At 37.3% G+C, this 14,371-nt stretch overlaps 1 protein-coding gene across 1 annotated transcript in view; it reads right to left on the bottom strand.

Annotated features, from left to right (window-relative positions):
- The window catches only part of LOC149318988 (uncharacterized), a 65,099-nt gene that overhangs the window by 11,093 nt on the left and 39,635 nt on the right, over positions 1 to 14,371 (bottom strand). The window contains exon 8 of the mRNA XM_089508366.1: positions 6,222 to 6,335. Coding sequence (XP_089364492.1) covers positions 6,222 to 6,335 — 114 coding nt within the window. The remainder of the gene's footprint in view (positions 1 to 6,221; positions 6,336 to 14,371) is intronic.

Below are 14,371 nucleotides of genomic sequence, written 5' to 3'. Positions count from 1 at the left end.
CTGAAGGTATGCCCTGTTGCAGCTCTGGAGGCTCAGGGCATGGAGAGCCCAGAGATATAGCCCCCAAATTAATGTGATTGCTGCTAGTCACGAGGACATGCAAACAACTTCCTTGCTGCCACAGCTTCATTTCTGGGCACAATTCAAAGTGCTGGTTTTGATCTATAAAGCCCTATAATACAGTTTGGGTCCCAGCTATTTGAAGGACCATATCTCCCTGTACAAGGCCCCTAGAATATTGAGGTCATTGAGAGAGGCCTTTCTCTCTGTCCCACTACCCCCTCAGGTGCGTTTGGTGGGAACAAGAGAAAGTGCGATTTCAGTGGCTGCTGCTCTGGATCTCCCTCCCTAGGGAGTCCAGGATAGCTCCAACCGTGCTGTCCTTTTGGCAGCTGGTAAAGATGTTTTTATGCCACCAGGCTTTTGCATGACATGGATGCTGTTTTGTTTTTGTTTTTAAGAGTTTTAAACTTTAAATTTTAACAATGTAATGTTTTTAATTGTTTTAATTGTTTAATTGTTTTTTAAACTTGTATTCTGCATGTTTCATAGTGTTTTAACTTGCATTGGTGGGGACATGAGAAGGGTCTTCTCAGTGGCTGCCCCTAGACTCTGGAACTCCCTGCCCAGGGAGATCAGAATGGCTCCCTCCTTGATGGCCTTCCACTGGCAGGTGAAAACCTACCTGTTCACACAGGCATTTAAGGAATTGCTATAAGGATAGGCTGGGATGCTGGACCAGTTTAAATTTTTTTTTAATGTATGTTTTTTTTAAAAAATGTTTTTAATTGTACTATTTTTTAATGCTGTGAAGCCGCTCTGAGTTCCTGTCCTGAGAAAAGAGTGGGATATAAATAAATACATAAATAAATAAATAAAATATTGTTTTAGATCTGTTAGCTGCCTTGAGTCCCTGTACTGGGAGGAAGGCGGGATATAAATAAACATAGAATCATAGAATCATAGAGTTGGAAGAGACCGTAAGGGCCATCCAGTCCAACCCCCTTCCATGCAGGAATTCCAAATCAAAGCATCCCTGACAGATGGCCATCCAGCCTCTGCTTAAAGACATCCAAGGAAGGAGACTCCACCACACTCTGTTCCACTGTTGCCCTTAGTGTCAGGGAGAAAAAGCAGGATCAAGTCACTATTTTTGCCTGTCTGCTCTGGCCCCTAGACACTATACCTCTATTGATGCCACCTAGAATTTTTAAAGCTGCTACATGACACTGTTGACTCATATTCAGCTTGTGGTCTACTAAGACATTTACATCCCTTTCACAAGCACTCATGTTAAGCCAGATGTCATCCATCCTATATCTGTATTTCATTTTTACTGCCAAAGTGTACTACCTTACATTTATCCCTGTTGAAATCCATTTTCTTAGTTTACGCCCAGCTTTCTACTCTATTAAGGCTATTTGAATTCTGATCCTAAAATCATAGAGATGGAAGAGACTACAAGAGCCTCAATCCCTGCCATGCAGGAAGACCCAATCAAAGCATTCCTGGAGTCTCCCAAAGAAGGAGACTCCATCACACTTTAAGGAAGTGTATTCCACTGTTGAACTGCTCTCACCACCAGGAAGTTCTCTCTAATGTTGATGTGGAATCTTGTAGTCTTTCATATTAAACGTTTTCTCATTGTCCCTTGCATATGTAGTATTGCCCCTTGCTGTGTAGTATTTCTCAAAGGCTTTTAATATGTTCAGTGTATCCATTACAAACTGATCTCCCTTCCTGATCTTGGCGCCATGCAATGTACAAGGCTGCATTATATCACCATATTTATTCAACTTGTATGCAGAAAACATCAAACAAAGCACAGGTTTAGATTTAGAAGGAGTAGTGAACATTGGAGGAAGGAATATCAACAATCCAAAATATGCAGATGACACCATAATACTAACAACAAAGACTTGGAACAATAATAAGGAAAATTAAAGAAGAAAGTACAAAGGCAGGCACAATTCTGAACATTAAGAGAACAAAAATAATTAACACAGAGGATTTATATATATTCAACACAGACCATGAAGAAATAAAATGCACTAGTCAAAAATTTCTCATACCTTGGATCCATCATTTACCAGAATGGAGATTGCAGTCAAAAATGAGATGTAGTTTAGGACTAAGAAGGCCAGATGGGCCTTTGAGGTGCCCTCGTCACGTGTGAGGGTTGCCTGGTGGGCGGAGCGCCCACATGCCTGGCAACCCTTACACGTGATGAGGGTGCTGCAGCTGCAGCGCACCCACCAGACCGGGCACGTAATGGTGACATCACAGCTGCGCCGCTTCCAGACGAGGTGCCGCAGCTGTGACATCACTGCGCCGGATCTGGTGCTTTGCGGCATTGCAGTGGTGCCACAAAAAGGAGCCGCCTCCGGGCACTCCTTTTTTGCTCCGCAGCAGCGCAGCACAATTTGGTTGCTGTGGTGCTCCTGCGGAGCAAAGAGAGACCCTGGGGAGGTGCCTCTTTCTGGTGGTCTGTACTCCGCCAGTGAAAGAATTAGATAAAATTCTAAAGTATAAAGACATAAAACTGAACACTAAGGAATGATTGTCCAAGGATTATTTTCCCCATCACCATGTACAAATGCAAGAGCTGAACAGTGAAGAAAGCAGATAGAAAGAAAACAATTCATTTTAGATGTGGTACTGGAGAGGAGTGCTGAGAATACCATGGACAGACAGACAGTCAAACAAATGGGTACTGTAGCAGATCAGGCCCGAGCAATCCCTGGAATCCAAGATGACCAAACAAGCTGTTGTACTTTGGCCACATAATGAGAAATCATGACTTACTGGAAAAGACAACAGTGCTAGGAAAGGTGGAGAGTAGCAGAAAGAGAAGAAGGCCACATATTAGATGGATAGATTCAATCAAGGAGACCATGGCCCTTAGCCTGCAATACCTGAGCAAAGCAACTGGGGCAGGGGGCTTGGAGGTGTCTCTCTCATGTAGTTGCCATCAGTCAAAGTCAATTTGAAGGCAGTTAACAACAACAACAAATTTATTTACTGCACTGTAAATGGTGAGAATTGTTGGAGCAACTTAATTTTTTGTTGAGTTTCTTTATCATTTTTTTCTGATTTTCTTCCAAATTCTGTATTTCTTCTATCAACTCCCTCTTTTTACTTTTTTTTCTTTTTTCAGTTTAGAACCATATTTTCCAAATTATCCTCTTATATAAGCTTTCCTTTCATCTCAAACTATTGTAGGCTTTCCTCAAGTCTGATTTAAATTGTTGTAATACTTCCATCTTCAGAAATAAACATTCATTAACTCTCCATCTAATCTGAGTTTGCTCTGTTTTAAGCACATCATGGTGGGATTATGGTCTGAATTTTGTTTTTCTAGAAGGGCCATACTCTTTACTAAGTTAGCCATATTCTTTAAAATCCAGAATGCATTATTTTAGTAAAGGATTCATTGTGCTCTAGGGAAAAAAGCATAGTCACTAGAGCTTGGCTGTAAACTTCTCCAACTGTCTATTAATCCAAATATTATGTATTTTTTTTTAAAAAAAGGTTCAATGTAGTTTCCTGTTATCTTTCTTAATACATTTGCTGGAACATTTATCTTTATTAGGATGAACATTGCCATTTCAATCACCCATGCAAAATGGATTTTGTAGGTCTAGTTCACATGTCTATCTTAACAGTTTTCCATAAAACACCAATTAATACACTGTCGAACCATTCCAGTTGATTTCCACAATTACACATCTACCTTGTTTATTTTAAATTTAGGTTGTAATGTTTGATTTATATAGAAGACCACTCCATTTCTTTATTCTTATTTGCAGACACAAACTGTAGACTCATATTTTTATTCGGCAAAAATCTACAGTCTCTTTTTCTTATGAGTTTTTTGAAAACAAATTATTTCATATTTAGGATTGTTAATATTCCCTTTCCTTTTCTGGTGTGAATTCTGTCCATCTACATTCCTTGAAATTATTTTCAGATTCATTTTAGTTGTTTAGGCCGGTTACACACCGGCACTTTGGTGCGTGACGAGCACGCACTAGGATTACAAAAGGGCGGTGCTTCTGCACCGCCCTAACCCTAGTGCGTGCCCGTCATGCACTAAATGGCGGCGGCCCTTCCATATGGCCGCCGCCGTGAGGTCGTCACGGCTGCGCCGCCTCTAGACGGGGCGGCGCGGACGTGATGTCCTCAATCCACGGCAGGGCGCCTAGGGCGCCCTTTCTGCGGACCAGGAAGGAGCTCCGTTTCGGAGCTCCTTCCTGGTCCGCGGCGCCGCTTTGCTTTGCTGGGCGCAGCCTTCAGACGGCTGCGCCCAGCGAAGCAAGGGAGAAAGGGGCCAAGCGGCCCCTTTCTCCCCCTCCCCGCCGCCGCAGGGTGTCCTTGGGGCTTGAAGCCCCAAGGACACCCCTTTTCTGGCTGCGGGGAAGCGGCGTTTTGCTGCTTCCCCGCAGCCCAAAAAGCGGCGGATCGGGGCCTCAGCGGCTGCGGGTGTAGCCGCTGAAGCCCCAATACTCCAGGGAAAGGGGCGGGTCCAGACCACCCCAAATGGGTGGTCTATAACCCGCCCCCATTAAGATATGTTATTTCATAGAATCATAGAGTTGGAAGAGAACACAAGCACCACCAGTCCAATCCACTGCATGGAGTGAAGAGATGCACTCTGTACATCTGATGAAATAAACTTAAGTTCATAAAAGCTTATGCTACCAACCTCTTACTTTCAGTTAGTTTCAAAGGTACTAGAAAATCCCTTTGCATACTATTCCAGACTAACATGTCTATGTATTTGAGTGGTACAACCTATAGGCACTGTAAACCATGAAGGGAAACAGTACAGTCACTTCAATCATTTAGCTGACATAATTAGGAAAATAACAATAAAATGAGAAAAACCACAAAGCAGAAATCCTGTATTCAGTGATTCCTGAGGAAGCAAATACTGAAACATCTCAGTATTGCTCCATACTGAACTCCTTCAATGAGCCCTGATGCTGGGCATGGTTTGGAAAGCTATTGGGAATGCTTTGATTGAGAGTTTCTGCATAGCAGGGGGTTGGACTGGATGGCCCTTGTGATCTCTTCCAACTCTAAGATTCTATGATTCTATAAGAAAGAACTGGTCAGACAGACATCCTAGATAATATACATTACACACGGCTTCCTGCTTAAGTGGAAGGCACGAGATGAAAAAAACAATGGTCCGCATGTGCCACTCTGACACCGCATGCACATGTACACACACTTCATTGTTTCCTTTGGGGCACGAGCATAAGTGGATTTTTCCTAACGCGCGCGGGGGGGTCTGGAATGGATCTCCCCATAAGGGGAGGGCCCACTGTACAATTATTGTTTCAAAGGTGCATGCATCCATGAGAAATTAGCCTCTCACTTTGAGATGCCTACTCTGGCCCTTTGGTAAAAAAAAAAAAAAAAAAAAAGGAGAAGCCAGGTCCCAAGATTTGGTAATTTTACTAGTCCTTGGAAGGAGAATCTCTCGCCTTGCAGGCTTAATCCAGTTTCCCATCTGACTTATGGAGGATCTAGGGAAATGTAAGGTCGAAGGCTTTCATGGCCAGCATCCATAGTTTTTTGTGGGTTTTTCAGGCTATGTGGCCATGTTCTAGCAGAGTTTCTTTCTGACGTTTCACCAGCATCTTCAGATGCCAGCCAGAGATGCTGGTGAAATGTCAGAAAGAAACTCTGCTAGAACATGGCCACATAGCCCAAAAAACCCACAAAAAACTACAATCTAGGGAAATGTAGGATTCATCAACTTTTCTGACTGGAATGTAAGAGGTGTAATGGATGAACTCCAGTTATTTCTAATTGTATATGACAAGGGAATTTTCCCCAACACAGACACATTTATTATTGGGGTGGCTGAGCAGAGTACTACCTTAGCCATATCTCTCATCAGGATTTCAAGAAAACAGCAGGAGAAATGTGGAGTGTGCAAAGTGCCAGATGAAGAAATGCTCCTGCAGCCAGTGTCTGGGTATAAAAATTGCTTTAGCTCTACCCATGCTGTGAAGGCCCAGGTGAAATGTTAAAATGAATGCAGTCTTTCCTCTTGATGACATTCAGACTACAGTGGGTATAGAAGAGGGATATTAAGCTGGCATGACTGCATTCCTTCTCAAGTAATATAAATTCTAAAACTGGAACAGTTTTCTGGGGAAAAATTCTTTATATCGATTGTTATAATTGTTTATAAGCATAATACACACCTTTTCCATTTTTTCTGGCTTCTCTTCCAGTTCTTCTACTGTTGGTAAAGGCCTTAGGATAGTAGTACAAAACTCACAGCAACCAAGATGGCAAAGGTCTGTAACAGAATGATCCTCAAAGGGAGAAAGAAAAAAGCAGAGTTTTAAAAAAATACTTCTGAAAGTAGCCATTTACATAAGAACATATATAAGTTATAACTGATGTTTGTTGGTTTCACAGTCAAATTTATCATTTAATGAGAAGGGCTATTCTGGGAACTAATATTTTAACCACTAATATAATATAATATAATATAATATAATATAATATAATATAATATAATGAGACTCAGTTTGAATGCTTGAAAATTTATGGTTTCATTTACCAAGAACAGGGCCTCCACTGAAAATCTACCTTGAAGTTATGTTAGAATAACAGAATCATAGAGTTGGAATGGGTCTCATGGGCCATCAAATGCAATCCCTTGCTCTGTGCAGGACCTCTACCATTTCTCTAGGCAATTGGTTCCATTGCCAAATACGGTCAAGAAGTTTCTTGTAATGTCAGTTGAAAAATACCCTCCTGTAACTTCTTTTTAAAATTTATTTAGTATTTTTGAGATTTTACAAAACAAAACAGATCTACTTTCCATACATATATATACTTTTATATCTTAGTCATTTTTTTTTACAAAAACCCCTAAATATCCCCTCAGTGCACCCCACTCCTGTCTTTAGCCATTCCCGTCTTTGTACTCCATCCAAAATTTTAATTCCTCTTGTGGAGGTAATTTCCCATCTTCTTTTCTTAGTACATTTTCAATAATTTTTTTCCATATTTCATCAAAATCATTTCTTTTCCATAATCCTTTTTTTACTTTCAATTTACATGTTAATTTGTCATCAATTGCTAACTTCCAAACTTCTTTATACCAATCCTCCAATTTCACATTTATTTTTGTTTTCCAATTTCTTGCTATGATTAATCGCGCAGCAGTAAACAAATTTGTTACAAGTTTTTTCTTCTTTCCATTCTACTTCATTGTATATTGATAACAATACTATATTTGGTTTTCTATCTATCTTTATATTCATAACATTTTCTATCTCTACTATTACTATTTCCCAAAATTTTTGTACATATTTACATTGCCACCACATATGTAGATGTGATCCTACTTTCTGACAACCTCTCCAACAATATTTTGAATGATCTTTGTTTATATTATGTAGTCTCACTGGTGTCAAATACCATTTCCAAATCAGTTTATAATAATTTTCCTTAATTCGCACCGATAAATTTTTCAAATGTCTTTGTTCCCAAATCTTATTCCATTCATTATCACAAATTTTACATCCTAATTCATCTTCCCATATTTCTTTTAAAATAGTTTGATTTAATTTTTCCTCTTATTCTCCATTAATATTTTATAAATATTGCTAGTTATACCTTTTATTTTCATTTTCCTCCATTTCTTTTCCTTTCTGAACTATTTGTTCAAATTGTGTATATTTTCCTTTTTCTATATTTTTTCTTCCAATTTTTAAACCATTGTTCTATTTGCATAAAATGTAACCAGGACATATTTACTCCCCTAAGTTTTTCTTTTATATTTTCTTTACCTATTTTTAATTTCATCCAATTTTCCATTTTATCTATTTTCCTTTCCTTTAATTCTTTATCTAATAAGTCTTTTAAATTTTTGGGAAGGATTTTTCCATTATTATTGGTGTTATCATTGAGTTTTCATTCATTAATCCTTTTTTATATTTATTCCAAATTTCTAATTTATTTTTCATAGATGGGTTTTCAATTTCTTTAATTTCTTTCCTACTAATTTCTTTAAAGAAAATTTTCTCTATTTTCATAGCTATCTCTTTTCCCCCCATTTCTAACCAATCAAAATCTGGTACATCCAGCATACCTTCTATTACATATCTTAAGTGGTTGGCTTCATAATATCCTTTTATATTACGGAGGCCTAACCCTCCCTTTTTCTGAGACTCGTACCAAAATTGTTTATTTAATCTACTTCTTTTTCCTCCATTACAATATACATTTAATAACTGTTGCCATTTACTTAATTCTACCTCTGATATTTTTAGTGGTATCATTCTGAATAAAAAAATTAATTTTGGTAAAATTTTCATTTTGACTAATGCTATTCATCCAAACCATGATAAATGAATTTTCTTATATTCTACTAATTTTTTTTCAACTTCTTTCCGTAATACTAAAAAATGTTTCCCTTCCATTTCCTTTAAGTCTTTCATTATATTAATTCCTAAATATTTTATATTACTTTTTATTCTTATCCCTAACTCTTTTTGTTTCATAAACTCCAATTCTTCTTTTTTTGTATAATTAAGTAACATCATTTCTGATTTATTCCAATTAATTTGAAGTCCTGTTATCTCTCCAAATAGATTCAAATTGTACTGTCTTTGTTTTCTAATTCCAATAATTCAATTATTTTGAATTGATTTGTTTTGTTCTGTTGTACACAGCTTTGATCTATTTTGGAAATGCGGTCTATAAATAAACTGTATTATTATTATTACTATTAAGAGACCAGTGCCAAGAAACCACTTTCTAAGTGCCACTGGTCCCTGTAGTGGTGCTGCAAAAGATACAGCTGACAATGCCTGCAGCATCAAAGCTGTATCCAAAGCAGCCAGACACACCTTCATCTGTGTTTCCTTCTTGGTGACAAATAGGGCAGGCACGTAGTTGGTCCCAATAATATACTAATAATATAAGTATACAAAGGGATCTTGTAGCACCTTTAAGACTGAGTGAAAGAAGTTGTAGTATTAGCTTTCATACATTAGTCTACTTCCTCAGTCTATGAAAGCTTATTTTACAACTTTTTTCACTAATTAATTAGTCTCAAAGGTGCCACAAGATCCCTTTGCATAATAATTAGCAAGGCTCTGAATTAGTAATATAAGTTTATGAAGACTGAAAGGTATGAGTAGTCATTTTAATTTACTATTATATGGACCTTATCACAGAGAGCCTTACCATGGGCAAAACGTTCCTGAAGTGTTTCTGAAGTGTGAAGGTGTGAAGCGTGAAGCGCATCATGCTTCTAAAATGTCATTGAGGCATCTCGCTTCTCTCCCGTTGTGAAAGCGTTTGCCAAGAAGCCATTTTTTTAATAACAGAAAAGCCTGTTATTAAAAAATGACTTCTCCACAAATGCTTTGACAATGGGAGAGAAGCAGGATGCCTCAATGACGTTTTTGAAGTGCAACGTGCTATCACACCTTCACACTTCAGGAACCTTTTGCCCATGCTTTACAGATGATAAGTGCATCTGTGTGATAATCCCCCTATATTTTTTTAGGAAATAGCCTAAAATCACTACAAAAAATAAAAGAATGAAAATAAATATATATTACCCTGAGTTACTACAAGTAATAAAATTTCATCCCCACCTAAATCTCAGTAACATTTTTATTTTTGGGCCAAAGCAGATGGCCTGGAAGGAGCAGCTTCTGTCTGCTTCTAGCCCTGATTGGCCTGGGACCACAGCAATCAGACATCCCACTCCTGAAGCGGCCACCACTACGGTCCTGAATGGGCCATTTTTTCCACTCCTTTCTGCGCCAGCTCTTGAGCAGCTTCTGGCCGCTTTGGGGGGCATGCATCCTATAAATGCCACACCACTGAAGCAGCCAAAAGCCACTCTCTTTCCCTATCTGTTTTGGGCCTTTGTCTTTTGTGCATTCTCATCTTATTTTAAAACAAACAAATTCATCCAAACATTCACACCTTACATATATACTTGACTTCCTAATTTTTCCTAGTTGAATTGTTTATATTTCTTTTCATTGTACTGTCTTTGTTTTCTAATCCTGTTACTAGATACTGAACCTTAGAACGTATAAATAAAGAAAAGAGATCTACAGTCATTTCAATTATTATTTTTTCATGATTCACAAAGTTCCTCATACACTTAGGTTTCTTTCCACTTCTTTTTTATTTATTAATTTTGATATCTTCTCTTTTTTTGCTTTTAATTTCCTCTTTTTCTCTCCCATATATTGGATATGTTTTTCAAATTTTCTTCATAGTTCTTTGTTGTTTTATTATTGAGGCTTAACACCCATTATTGACATATCCATCATTTTTAGAACCCATTCATTCTTGTTTGGTAATCTTTGATTTTTCCATCTTTTGGCATAGATGATTCTTGCAGTTGTCACATATAAAATAGAATTTTCTCAAATTCTGTTTCTGTTTGAGCATCTATCTCAGTCAGCATATTTAATAGATAAAATTCTGGTGTTAACGGAATATTGATTTTTAATGTATCTGTTATCACTTTAGGTATTGTTTTAGCCTTTTCATTTTGACACCACATATGATAGAAGGTACTATTCTCTTCTCCACATTTCCAGCAGTTATTTCTCTTTTCCCCCACAATTTTTGCTATTTTGACCAGTGTTACGAACCAACTATAAAATAAATTGTAGTGATTTTCCTTCAGATCATTACATTTGGTGAATTTGAGATTCTTGTTCCATACCTTTGACCATTATTCCAGGGTGTTATATGTCCAATATTTTGTGACCAACTAACTGTATTGGTTTTGAATGTTTCTTCTTCTGTCTCCTAATTCATCAACAGTTTGTAGAATTTTGTTATCATTTGCTTATTCTCAGTATGGAGCAATGAATCTAATTCTGTTTTTCTGTTTTCAATTTCTTCTAATTTGGTATCTCTTTTGAAATCTTCTGTAAATTGGCAGTACAAAAACCAATGGCAAATTATTCCTTTTTGTTTTAATTCTTCTTGTGGTTTCATTTGATATCCATCATCTTTCAACTTTAATTTTTCTTTATATATGAGCCATTTGTTTTTATGTAAATTTTCTCTTTTGGGAAAAGCTTCACATAGCGAAGTCCACAATGGGATTTTTGGGCATAGACGTTTTCTATATTTAGACCATATTTTCAACAAAGATTTCCTCACACAGGGGTGAAACGGACTGCCCAAAAAGGGTGGATTGGGGCTGCCCCAGAGCTGCTTGCCCTGGAGTCACAGCAAACAGGCACATGTGGCCCCAATCCACCTTGCCACCATGGTCCCAGATGGCACTCTGAAAAGAAGCGTTTTTTACCACTCTTTTTCAGAGCAGCTTTTCCAGGTTGGGGCAGCTTTGGGGCAGCTTCAGAGCATACATCATGTGATCACTAAGCCACCTGAACATGGGTTTATTATGTCCGTCTGTTTTCTCCATACTCATTTCTGAACTCTTTGCTAGATTTTAATTTGTTGTAACATAGAAATGTGTGCCATCCAAAGTATATATTGAACTCATCTTAAATTAACAATCTCTTATTTTCCAGTGTAATCCAATCTTCAAATTATGTAACCCTAAACCTCTTCTTTCTTTCCTATCCTGTAGGAATTTCATTTTAATTCTGTGTTGTTGTTTTTACCTTGCCATATAAAATTAGATGTCTCCCTCTCCTATTGCTTAAATTGTTTATCATTGGTGATAATCAGAAGATTCTGGAATAGTTTTGGGAGGATATTCATTTGAATTGCAGATATCCTGCCTAACATAGATAGGTTCAGATTAGACCATTTTTTCAGTTCATTTTTAATTGCATCCCATTTCTTGTTATAATTATTGTTGCATAGTTTGAAGTTTTTCTTTGAGATGCTTAAACCCAAATACTTTATTTTCTATTTTAAAATCTGATTTTTCTCTTAATTTTGGTTCTTCTTTTTATATAAGCTTTTGTGAGGATGTTACTTTTAATTTTGTTTACTTTATACCCTGACAGGTCTCCAAATTCTTCCAAAGTCTCTATTTATTTCTTGATGCTATGATTTGGAGCATCCAAAAATACCACCAAGTCATCTACAAAGGTTCTTAATTTGTATGAATATCCTTGTATTTCTGGGCTTTTAATTATTGCATCATTCCAAATTTTCCTGGTTAGTACTTCCAAGACAATTATATATTTTTCTTTTTATTAAAAAAAAAAGAAGAAACCTTGAAAGATACATAATACATGAAGATTTTACATTCAGTTCTATACATTGATTATGTATCTGTAATACTATATTTAGCATTGTTTTCCTTTTTCCTTTCCTTTTCTTAATACCCCCCCCCCAATTTATAAATTATTTATCCGGTTTGGTATCTACTAAAGCATAGCTTAGAAAATATTATTCTTCATCAAATCAACATGTTTCCAAGTTCAATTTCCCTTTTATTATTTTTAGCCTTCATATGTCTGTGTATCATTAAAACTGTCTTAATTACAAGCTTTCCTAGTATAGTAAAACATATCTACCTTTCTTATATTTGCTAGCTGTTTTGATCCTATTGTCTCTATCTTATTTATTTGTTGTACACAATATTGGTTTCATATGTATACCTTATATAGTTTTATAATAGTCAATCGCCCATTCAGTAAGCAAGTAGGATTAAAATATATTAAGTAGACCATTTTGCTTCACAGTAGTTTAGTAGTTACTCCCAGTCTTTTTCCCATCTTTTTTCTTTTTTTGGCGGCGGGGCGTGTGTCATTTAGTAACATTGTCATCCTATCTATTTCCATCACGTCTAAGCATTTTCTGAGCCAATCGTCTACTGTAGGTATTTCGTTCTCTTTCAGTTTTTGGGCATATATCAGTCTAGCAGTTTTAAGGTAGTAGAAAATGTATTTTAGATGCTTCTTTTCTTCTCTTCCTTCCACAATATTTAAAAAAAACTTTCTGGAGTCATTTTAATTGGTAATTGAAGTATTACTTGTAATGTGTTATGGATTTCTTTCTAGAATTTAACTGCTACTGCACATGTCCACCAGACATGGTATAATGTTCCTTCATTCCACATTTCCAACATTTGCCTTTTTCATATGGACAGATTTTTGCCAGCTTGTTTGGAGTTAGGTACCATCTGTGTACCATCTTATAGAAGTTTTCCTTCAAATCCATAACAACTGTGAATTTCAAGTCTTGGCTACATGCTGTTTCCCAACTTTCCATTTAGATAGAGTGACTGATTTTTTTGCCCATTTAATAGTACATTCTTTAACTGTTTCGGATTCTAATTCTATTTTCAATAAGAGTTTATACATTTTAGATAGACTTCTGGGGTTCTAACAGGATCTCATCTAATTCTGTTCTTCTTTTACTAATACCTTCTAGTTTGGAGTCCATTTTAAGTCTTTCATTGAGTTGACAATATGTGAACCAATGGCATACATACCCGTCTTTCTCTAGCTCTTTGCTTGATTTCAGTCTTTGAATCTCTCCTTCCCAAACGCAGCAGTGCGGAAGTGACGTTCGGGCGCCGCGCAAGGGCGCCCAGAGCGCCCTTTCTAAGGCAACGGAAGAAGCTCCGAAACGGTGCTACTTGCAGGTTTGTGTTGCTGGGTGCAGCCTTTAAACGGCTGCACTAGCGACACAAAAAGAGAAAGGGGCCAAGTGGCCCCTTTCTCTTCATCCCCTTTCTCTTCATCCCCGCCTTTTGCTGCTTCCCCGCGGCCTGGAAAGTGTCAGATCGGGGCGTCAGAGGCTACCGTTGTGGCAGCTGAGGCCCTGATCTGACGGGGAAAGGGGCGGGAACAGGCCGCCCCAAAAGGGCGGTCTGTAAACCGCCAATATTATGAAAGTGAACTCTCTGAAAGGCCAAGAAGACAGGGTAAGCAGAAAGTGGGTCCAAGAAAACAGAAAGAGTTGTGACAGTGAAGTTATGGATACTTGTGTTTGTATCGGTTGTATCAGTTTTTTCTATTTTTATGATTCAGAAAATAATAAAGATTATCTAAAAAAAGAAATATCTATTTTGCAAATTGGTAGCTTGGTTGATATTTCTTGTACTGTTTCATGAGATAATTGTTTTTGTAAAATCAGAATCTCATTTTTCAATGTTTTCTTATTTGGTTTTTCTTAAATTTCTGTTCTTTCTTCCTTAATCCTGTTGTTATTTTCTCTATTTTTCTCTTCTATTCTTTTTCATCAATAGTTCTTGTTGAATTAGCAGTCCTTTTGCTACTCTATTTCCTGCCTGCCAGATTACATCCATCGGTGTACCTTTGTCCATGTTTTCTTGGAAGTATAGTTTAAGTTCAGTTTTTATTTTCTTTACTATGGCACGGTACATACCACCCAAAAAGGGCAGCCTGCTGGCGCCTGTTTT

The sequence above is a fragment of the Sceloporus occidentalis genome, unplaced genomic scaffold, assembly GCF_023333645.1.
Source record: "Sceloporus occidentalis isolate IW3139 unplaced genomic scaffold, rSceOcc1.0.p SCAF_2, whole genome shotgun sequence".
Classification (NCBI taxonomy): Eukaryota; Metazoa; Chordata; class Lepidosauria; order Squamata; family Phrynosomatidae; genus Sceloporus; species Sceloporus occidentalis.
This window is presented reverse-complemented; position numbering and strand designations above follow the sequence as displayed.